We start from the raw sequence: 10745 nt of genomic DNA on the forward strand, positions 1-10745 counted from the left end.
TATGAATAGCTTCCACCCCAACTTGTTTGTTATGAATAAATTTCTTGTAAACCTCTATGAGCTTCTAGTTTTTTTTTAACTAGGCGCAAGAATAGTGCGCACAGCAATCTGTCATTTGGACTGTTTTTTTCTTAATATGTGCCATTAATTTATTCTGGCGTTGACTGGGAAATAAAAGTAATTTGAGCTGATTTTTTAATTGTACATCGCAGATATTGTTTTATTTGATGAAATAAAGAGGGGTAAATATGACCATCCATGCATTTAAACTGCACCGCCTTCACGTTGGAAAGGTTCCTGGGATCAGGTTGGCAATAAGGGTTCACTCTCAGTTTCCTTGCAACCATAGATACCCGATTTCTCTCGCAATATGTGACTCCTATGAATTCGTTGCTGCCCGAGTTTAGTTCTCATTATGTGAAAATGCTAACATTGTTCGTGAACCATGCACATTGTAAAACAGTAAACACACACGCACTTACATGGTGCTCCTCGGAAGGACTCAGTAATGCACGTGGACTCACGTTCCATGCCTTCGCTTGTACCAAATGTAGCCGCCACATTCAGCGTGATCTTTCAACAAGATATTTCCCAACTTTCACTCCTTAGAACCTAGAGATAACGTTGAATTTCCAATCACATTTACGAGCTGGTCTACTCGCCTCAAATCATTCCTGCTACATGTTGATTGTGGCTGATAACTGCAAGAATGAGAGGCAGCATCTCTTTGTGTCTGCAAGACCTCAGCTCAGGATGTGTGATGTTTAGGCTATTAGCTAATGTTGCCGGTTCTGTTCTCTGCAATAGAATCAATGTTCTGTTGCACATTGTTCTACCCGCTGGCTGAGCGAGAAGACAAAATGCAACCCCCCCCCCCAAAAAAAAAATCCTGATTTCTGGACAGCAAAAGCTTAACACACAACTGAACTGACTCGTGTTTATCTCAAATCCAAATAGTCAAAGATCAGGATTTCTGCCTTCCCCAATCATACAATTGTTTTAACTGACTTTAAAATCGAATGCCCCTTTTAAATAAATGTTATATGCCCAGTATTGATGAAACTAACTTACTTTTGCAATTGGATTCATTCTTGTTCGGACATCAGTAAAATGCATATTTTCCCCGTTTTCTACATTGAATAGCAAAATGAAACCAATGCAAAATAAACCCCCCAGAATATCGTATTTGCCGAATGTACGAATGTTTTCATTGACATTGCACCATAAAGCTGATTGCACTTTTAACAGTGGTATTCTAGGCTTATTTAATGACATATATTCTGATCAAATGATTTTCAAATCTGGAATATAAACGTTAAAGTGCCCACTCTTGAAACATGTTTATGTGGGCTGCTCTGGCTTTGAAAAAAAAAAGTGGATTTAGAAAGAGAAATCGCATCCAGTTGGTTGATGTTTATTAGAATAAATATCGATTATAGGAAGATTATACAAGACTTACTTTGACCGTGCAAGCCTTTCATGCTCGTAGAAATATAATAAACCACTACGGCTTGAAGCAAATTAAAGTAACAATTTCTCAAAGCTGGGACAAGCCGCCAGTTAATTGTTATTTCAGGTCCATCTATACCTCCCTCCGTGCATTCATATCAGTTATAAACATTCTCGCTGCTCGCTTTTCGTACCCTACCTTTTTGTTTTTAAAGACAGCATTCGTTATCCAAAGCGAATCCCCATTGGAATATTTTCTGATATACAATGATAAGCAAAGGTGAATTGTGCTCAGCAGACACTTTTTTTTCTTTTTAACAAGATGTTCGATCTCTCCTTGGTCCACTGAATGGGTTTTTTCCAGTGTATTCCGTCTTGCTAGGTATCTGAATGACTTACCTTAGCCCGTCTGCGAATCTGGAAGGAAAATTAAAGATTATCCTCTCTGAGTGTTTTATACATACTGTGGCAGTTGGTTTACATTCAAAATAAATCTATTTTAATTTAGTAGTCTGATAATTCGCGTGTTGGTCCAATTTAATTGGCTTAACTTCAAACTGTGGAATAACATATTAGTTGTAAAATATTGTTACCATGGCGTTATACATTTTGATTTCATGCCTTGCCTGTTCCAAGTAAAATATCACAATTTAAGATACACATAAGGGTGAGGGGGGGGGGGGGGGGGAGGGGTTATTCTCATAATAAATATCGTTTCCTTCCTTCGATAGCTGAATATGATGTTTGCCCTAAGTTAATGATGAAGTGCCATGCATGCCGTTCTGAATCACAATTTTACATCAGTCTGTTACTGGTACCGTGCTGAATTTGATCAGACGCCGTAGCCTTAGAACGATCACCAAAACAAAAACAAATATCTATTCTCAACATACAATATACCAACGAGAGTTAAGAGAAAGGCTGCAAGCCTTCAGTTAGTTACGCCAGTGTCTGGGCGGTCAATTGGGTTTTATTAAAGTGAAGGAGAACAACATCGAAAATTTAAAAAACAGTTTAGTCAACATCTTTTCGCCATGTATGCTTCACGCATTAATACGCTCACAGGTTTTGCCTCAATCCGTATGCAATAGGTAGACTTGTCTCCATACTCATTTGTGGGGGGAAGGGAAGGGGGGGGGGGAGAAATTACAGTTATCTTTTAACGACCTTTTCAGAAACAATCGTTCAAGATGTTGCGAAGAATACCTGTTTACGAGATTTTTTTTTTGCACATTGTTAATTTCATGATGCAAAAAGAATTGCAAGCCAATCCAAAAGTGAGCTTGGACAATTAGTAAAGTAAACAGTGGAGAGGGTGAACATTTTAGTGGTGATCATTCAGAACCGCCCCTTGTGCAGACTCATTGGCTCCTGGCTACTCTGACGACATATATTAACCCAAGCTACCCCAAAGATGTAGCTTTACATGGAGATCAAATTCGGAAAAATGTACTGCTGCCCTGCTGGCTGGTGACTGGATCAAAAATAATGGAGCACCGTTACTGATAAGTTTGTTTTTCTTTCCCCGTGTGTGTTATTGTGAGAGAGAGAGAGGGAGAGAGGGAGAGAGGGAGAGAGAGAGAGAGTGAGAGAGAGAGAGAGAGAGAGAGAGAGAGAGAGAGAGAGAGAGACGGTGGGAACGAGGAACCACAACTGATCCCTTTCCCCCAAAGTCGTCTGAAGAAGATTATTTTTTGTGTGTGCATGCGTGTGTTGTGGTTTTTTTTTGATGCTACTTGCAAGGACTGTGGGCTGTGCACACGCATTCTTCAAAGAAGATTTTTTTTATTTTTCTTCCCCTGTTGTTGCAAGTGACAGTTATTTAATGCAAAGAATCCCGTCCGGGGAAAGACTGTACAATGGAGGAAGTCGAGTGTAAGTAAAGCACCGCGATATTTAAAATTAAAAAACAGCTACAACATCCTTCATTAGAGACCGATTGTTCGCTCAACATCAAAGGGGCGGAAAACAAACAATATTCGCGAAAATATTATCACACAATTTGATACTTTGAAAAAAAAAACACATCTTCGTTCAATACATTGTGGAGAGAGGGAGAAGAAGGAAACTAAAGGACAGTGAAGGGTGGCTTATAACCGAAAGATGAGTTTAGTTGGAGGATTTCCTCATCATCCTGTGGTACACGATGGTTATCCTTTCGCCGCGGCCGCAGCAGCAGCGGCCGCCAACCGCTGTCATGAAGAGAGCCCCTATTTCCACGGTTGGCTCATCAGTCACGCCGAGATGTCGCCGCCAGACTACACCATGGGTCCCAACTACAGCCCCGAGTACGCGAACGGCGGCGGCCTGGATCACACGTCGTACGGGGCAGTTTCCTCGGCGGCGGCGGCGGCGGCGGTGGTGGCTGCGGGCACCAGACCGACCAAGCGCAGGGGCACGGCCAACCGTAAGGAGAGGCGCAGGACTCAGAGTATCAACAGCGCCTTTGCCGAGCTGAGGGAGTGCATCCCCAACGTGCCCGCGGACACCAAGCTCTCCAAGATCAAAACCTTGCGCCTAGCCACCAGTTACATCGCCTACCTCATGGACCTGCTGGCCAAAGATGAGCAGAACGGAGAGACCGAGGCCTTCAAAGCGGAAATCAAAAAGGTCGATGTCAAAGAGGAAAAGAGGAAGCGAGAGTTGGTAAGAACCATTCTGATGGCTATTTGTTTTTGTTTCTGTTTCACCCTTGTATTTAAAGGAGCGCCTTCCCCAGCTTCGTGGCTGCGTGGCATTCTTGTTGGACTAATTTTGCACATATTTCATTTTCCAACTTAGAGAATTAAATCCCCAGTTTTTCTTTTCTGAAAAACCGTATTATTTTGTCCGTTTTATTTAACTTCGGGTCAAATGAAAGGTCGTTCGGTTTATACTGCACGCTGCGTGGTGGCAATGGGATCGATTGCACTGCGGGGATTTGTTTTTAAAGAGCCGAGACACTTGGAAGTACTGTATAACGAGTTCCATTTTTCTCGGCCTAGAAAGCCTGACTTATTAGGTCGCTATCTTCTCTCCCCGCTAAAGAAAGGTGTGGAGGAGCATTGTAATTTCCGAGCGGGTGCAGATTTAGAAGCACCAGCCCCCGGGTTTTGCAAGGAATCCGAACGACTTTAAGAAGTTTGTCCATTGACAGAAATATTTGAATGCGCCACTCTCGCCTTGTACCCACGGTTCATGCACAGGATCCCTATCGAATGCAAAATCCATATTCACCATTTCTTTTTGAATCGCTAACAAACATAGTCGTTAAAGAGAAAAAGACCACGTTGCTAACGCGGTTCCAGGGGGAAATGCTTATTAACACTGGGGAGGAAAAAATCTGGTAAAACGACCAAGGTCATAGGCTAAATGTGGTTGTGTTTATTCAAAATACACATATTATCCTAAAAGCAGAAGTATATGGGGCTCAATCGTGGCACCAGACTCCATTTTCGACAGTATGTATGCTCGGGAAACAAATATGTACTGCAAGTAAAGAATAATTGCTTTAAAAACGTTCTCCCCCCCCCCCCCCCCCCAACTTCCCTCGCCGTGTGCGTGTATATATTGTAATGGGAGCGGGTTTTATTTGTTAATACAAAGCGGGCGAAGGTTGCATCATAAATAATCGTCTTGCGTTTTGCTTTGCTGGACTTTTGGCAGAATGAAGTTCTGAAGAGTACAGTCAGCAGCAACGATAAGAAGACAAAGGGACGGACTGGTTGGCCGCAGCACGTCTGGGCTTTGGAACTCAAACAGTGAAAGATTGAACCTGACCTTCGAAGGTGGGGGACAAGAGACGTACAGATTTGTTTCCCCGAGTATTTGTCACGCAAACTTTCGCACGTCGACAGAAGCTATATATATGTTGAGAATCAACTTTATTTATATGTGCAATTTACCCCAACCCTAGAGAGAGAGAGAGAGAGGGAGCGCGGGATGTTGGAAGAAACCCCATTTCACTTTGGAAGAGAAAGGCCGAGTTGGTAAGGGGTTGCGTTGTTTCATAGTAGATGTGAATGTTGTTCTCCCCTTCCTCCTTTTTTTTTTAACGTGTTAAAAACGTTTATAGCACGCACACACACACAAACAAAATATTTCTCGGTAAAGAATTATGTATGTGCAGCCTATCTTTCAAAGTACCTGGCAGGTCTTTTTGAGGTATAAATATTCAAGATTTGTTTTTTCTAATATTGTATTGGGACGAAAAGTAGGTGTACCAAAGTGCAATTTGGTCATGTTAGCGTGCCGCATTTAGTATTACGTTGTTGTGTTGTGGTCTTGCAGTATTTCTTTCGGTTATTTGCCAATAATTGTTTGATATGTGCACTTCCGTCCAAAAGGTGGAGATTAATATTGGAGATGTAAACGTTGTAATTATTGTCAATAAAAAAAAACACTTTTTTAATAAAAACTATACACATATATATTGCATCATTTCGACCGTCCATTGGCGCTGGTAGATTAAAATCAGGCTGCGTTTTAAGCACGATCCAATTAATGATTAAAATAGGGTAATAACTGTGCCCACGGGTGTAAATGTAATTTGCGTTATTAGTAAAAGGGAATCAATTTCAATCTTTAAATGCTTACCTTCAACTGAACAGGATTGCGAAGTTTTTTAAATGTTTTGTAACATTACCGAGGGAGAGGAGGGTTTTTTTTCTGTACTTTAAGTCTCAAACGGCAATCATCCAACACATTAATTATAACAGATTTGTAAAGATTTCCAAACATTCCCCGGCGCTGAGTCAGCGCCCTTGTCTCAGAAACGTGAACTGGTCCCTGTAGGATTTTTTTAAGTCAAGCAAAAAATAATAATAATAATTTGTTTTGCTTTTAAATAATTAGCTCCCCGAGGAGTTTTAGTCGCCGCAACAATAGTTCGTTTTAAATAAATTTATGTTAATGAAGCTTTAGGTAATGGAAAGAAAATTGAATAATTGTAACCTGGTAAAAAAATGAAAACATGCGTTGAACAGTCGTCCTGCTTCGCTGAGCACTAACCTTACACTGAAGGCCCAATCTGACAATGATAGCTGGAGAAGAGTATTTTGACTTTAGTGTTTATGTAGGAGTGGGGGTAGGTGAATACTTCAGAATGCATAGTCAGAAAGGTTTAAGTTGTTACACAGGCAATCTAAGGATGGGGGGGGGTCTATATTTTCTCGTCTTAAACTGTTAAAATGGTAATAAAACGGAGTTCTGTTTTTTTTAAAGTTTTGAGAAGTCACCTGCATTCTGATCGGCCTGCAGTGTGACCCACCATAGAACGGAGAAGTGAAGAAATTCACTGTTTATAAACCTGCCACAAAGACAGTTTATGCAAAAGCGCCGTTCAAATTGTGTGTGCGTGCGTGTGTGTGTGTTAACTTTACGTAGAAACCAGCAGTCGTTGAGTCGTGGGTTTCAGGGCTAAGTCACTAGCGTTTGCAGGTCTTAAAGACAAAACTGAAATTGATCAATTGTGTGATGGATCATCTGAGAGGATTTATTTTCTGTGAGATCAGTAAGTTTCAGTGTGGCAACCCGGAATATCTCAGTACTTGCGCCGTGTGTGTAACAAACCATCTCTACTTTTTTTTTCAATGACACGCACTACCAATTCGGATGGGTACATCTGCAATTGCCCATAAAAGATAAGAGAAGCTTTACACCAATCTGCAAATAGGTTACAAAGGCAAAGGTTACGGGGTTAACAAAACTGGCTGTGGATGGGCAAAAGTGATGTGCCCTAAAGGGTCATATTTTATGTTTGCAGTGTTTACATTAAAGTGCATTTGTTGCTAATACGGTTGATGGTCACAGTCTATCTCGCACTTACTGGGAACATGATGCACTTACCCGCTCCCTATTTGGCCAAGTCGTGCCCTTGCAAGGCTCTTTGCTTATCTTACAACACTCGCCTAAAATGCCGGACGATTTCGGTGAAAGACATATTTTCACCAGTAATAAACATCCCTCAATGTGGTGATCTAAACATGCTAGTTGTTCGTTCCTTACTTGCTAAAAAAAGATAGCGAACGTGCGCCGGATGTATTGATCTACCTTTTTTTAGCAAGCAAGGATTCCGCACTTGTAACTTATTTGTCGTACCTAAACCAGCTTTCACATAGTAGCAGTGTATTGTAAATGACAATAGAACAGTACAGCACACCTAAGTTAAAACTCATCTCATCTGCCTTATATGATCCATATATCCCTCTATTCCCTGCACTTCCAAGTAGGTGCCTGTCCAAAAGCCTCTTAAACGCCATTGTCGTGTCTGCCTCCACCATCACCCCTGGCAGTGTATGTTAAGCGGTGAACAGCCGTGACACTGGCATTTATAATTGATAAAGCAATTTCTCCCACACCCAAGAACGTTTAAAAATGCATGAATTAATATTCCCCTGTAATCTCAGCATCCGTGACAAAATTCATACCCTGCCTGCAATACAACAAAATAAATCCACGCTTTCTTGGAGTGTTGCATCGAATGGTCCCGGCAAAAATCAGACTAAGTTGATTCAATAGTACAGAGTAGCGTAAATCACGATTTGGACTGTACTCCGTGTGTTTATTTGATTAATCCCTTTTTAAACAGCACAATGTTCCTGGGTGCCACTAGCTTGACACATTATGATCGAGGCACTGTGAAAATAAACAACAGTCATTTACTGTTGGTCCAAAAAGCTACTATGTTTTATACGGTGGGGGGGGGGGGAGAGATACAAATATATTCCTTAATATTCAGGGAGAATGTGATTCAGGTCGTTTCATTCATTGATTAATAGCGTATCAATATAGTGTATATAGAGACCTGTTCCTGTGCTATGCTGTTCTATGCTCTGTGTTTGTGATCACCGACTCTTTGTTTAATGTGGATGCTGCCTTCTTTAAAACGGTCTTGTGCAGAGTTAAAGCATTTGGGCCCTAGACATGACGGAGCCGAAGCACATGCCCGGTTTGTCTTTGAAAGCTAAATGATGCAGTGGGATGGGTTGAGGTAAATTGATGGGCTATCGGGGATGTCAGTGACATGGCCTCGATACAACATGTGGGCTCGGTGTTATCGATAACACATTTATTCCAGTGGACGGCTCCCCGCGTCCCTCCCCCCTCCCACACACACACACTAACCCGCGCCACATCCCTTCACTCCCTCTCACGACCGACAACCCATTTTCAAAGAATTAGTCGGGTGAACGCCGAGCAGCGGCTGTCAAGAGTCAAATTGATCTTTTAAGGCCAATCTCATTTGAGGGAGAATGCGCTCACCCACTTCGCCCTTATCCGCCATCACTTTAAACCTCGAATGTCACCAACGAGAGTACTTGCAATACGGCCGGGAGATGCAAGCTAAACTTTCCCATCTTGTTGGATTAGATCTAAGGTCTAATTTTATAACTTTATTTAAAGTACGTCAACCCTTCTTGCCGACAGAAGGCTGTAAACTACGTTATTGAAGGCCGCTATAATTGAATTCGTTGAATGTGATAATTGAAGATTGTATTTTAAAATGAACCCATTCTGTTTAATATTAATATTGCTCCGCTAACTCGTCAGATTATAGAACTGCCGCTGTTTAAGTAGAAGGCATTTCCCCGTCCTGTTTCTCGCCATTGAGATCAGGGTGGCGTTTTGGAACATCATCTCGTCCATTGTCCCTCGCCGCTCTTTTAAAAGTGCTCTGAAATTCTCCTGGAGTTATGAACCCAAGTCTTTTGACTCAGACTGGTGTGGTGCCTGCAATTGCTGTGTGCGTTTGCCAGTATATTATTTAATACGTTAGCCCACAGAATCGATGCAATTACTGTGCCAGAAAGATAAGAGGTGAATAATAACGAACGGAGAGTGTCTGGAGTTTAGCTGGAGACCGGCGACCAGTTATCAGTGACCAGTGGGACTGTGGCAAATGAATAGACTTGTTATAAGCAGAGATGTTTAAGACAGTTTGATTAATTATGGCTTTAAATCATAATTACCTCAACTGGTGCGGCCACCAACAACCATGTTCTCCATTTATAAAACACAATCAAACAATCTATGGGACAAATAATACTATTCAGTGGAAGCAAGTTTGGATTACTTACCTGTAAATATTAACGTCTTCCCTCCTACAAAGAGATCAGAAAGAAACCGGGTCACTAGTTATTCTGTTGCAATATGCCTTTTGTAAAATTCACGAAGAGGTGTATTTTTAATTCAATGCTTCTTATCATAGCACCCTAAAATGTCTTAAAGAGACACAGGCTAATTGTTTCAATTGTCTTTATGTTAACTTAAAGACAATTTTCTTGACTTCTCTTGTCAATTCTGCCTGAATCTTTTTTTTAAATATGTATACTTGACTTTTCTGTGAAGAATGTTTAAATAGATAATCTGCGTGATTGATCATCTGATGATATATTTGCAATTAGTCGCATGTGTCACATTCAGCGGTGAATGTTAGGCGCGCATTTGATTGGGAATATTACGGTGTTTGTTGGTTCATATCTGGCCCCAGTTGACTGAAGCAACAGGCGGGCAGAAATTGGTAACTTCCCCATTATTCTGAAGACAATTCCGCCATCAATGTCTCCCCCCCCCCCCCCCCCCCCCCCCCCCCCCTCCCGCGCCCCCTTGTCTTCTTTTTTGCGCGACATTAACAAACGTCCCCTACCCACCCACCACCCACCGTTCACCGCCCTCCCCCCCCTCCACCCCCCAGCCCCCCTCCACCGCCCCCCTCACTCACACCATCCCCTCCCCACCCCCTCGACACGCATAACCCTGAAGGCATACCAAATGATTAGGCTTTTACGTGATATTAGCAGGTCCCAATGGCTCCAATGACCAGATAATTGCTGATAATTTGTTATCAGTGTCAAGATGGCGTCAAAGATAGACTCGCGGGCCATTCCCATCCGATTGCCGCGACAGATAATACTTGACCTTGGAACGACCTTTAGGCTAGATGCCAACGGAAGAACCAAAGAAATAAAATTGACCTTACAAGCAGGTGGTTCGTTTTATTCCATCTTTTCCATGCATAACATTTAAACGTCCCTATGCATAACAAAACAAAACGCAATACTGCAATTTAAAGCTTGTCATTTCTATCTTGACGGGGTTTGTTTTTAATCTTGTTACTAAAACATTCAAAATCACTCGGTCCCAGAGCTAACCTTTAGCAAACCTTGAATCTTCCGAAATTGATTTATTTCCATTTTTTTTGTTTTTGTTTTGGTAACAAAGTTGTTAGAAATCTGCATAACAATTGACAGGGCTCAAGTAAATCTTGTTCGTACAAACGTATCCATTTAAGTGAGTGGAAAGCAATATTTTGGTGG

The 10745-nt window shown here is 41.7% G+C and overlaps 1 protein-coding gene across 1 annotated transcript; it reads left to right on the top strand.

Annotated features, from left to right (window-relative positions):
• The first annotated feature begins 2935 nt into the window (after positions 1–2935).
• Positions 2936–5824, top strand: hand2 (heart and neural crest derivatives expressed 2). The gene is made up of 2 exons (XM_078396859.1): positions 2936–4095; positions 5095–5824. Exons 1-2 carry the CDS (start codon positions 3553–3555, stop codon positions 5191–5193), a joined length of 642 nt encoding a protein of 213 aa, XP_078252985.1. The 5' UTR covers positions 2936–3552; the 3' UTR covers positions 5194–5824.
• Positions 5825–10745: the final 4921 nt, after the last annotated feature.

The sequence above is a fragment of the Rhinoraja longicauda genome, chromosome 3, assembly GCF_053455715.1.
Source record: "Rhinoraja longicauda isolate Sanriku21f chromosome 3, sRhiLon1.1, whole genome shotgun sequence".
Lineage (NCBI taxonomy): Eukaryota > Metazoa > Chordata > Chondrichthyes > Rajiformes > Arhynchobatidae > Rhinoraja > Rhinoraja longicauda.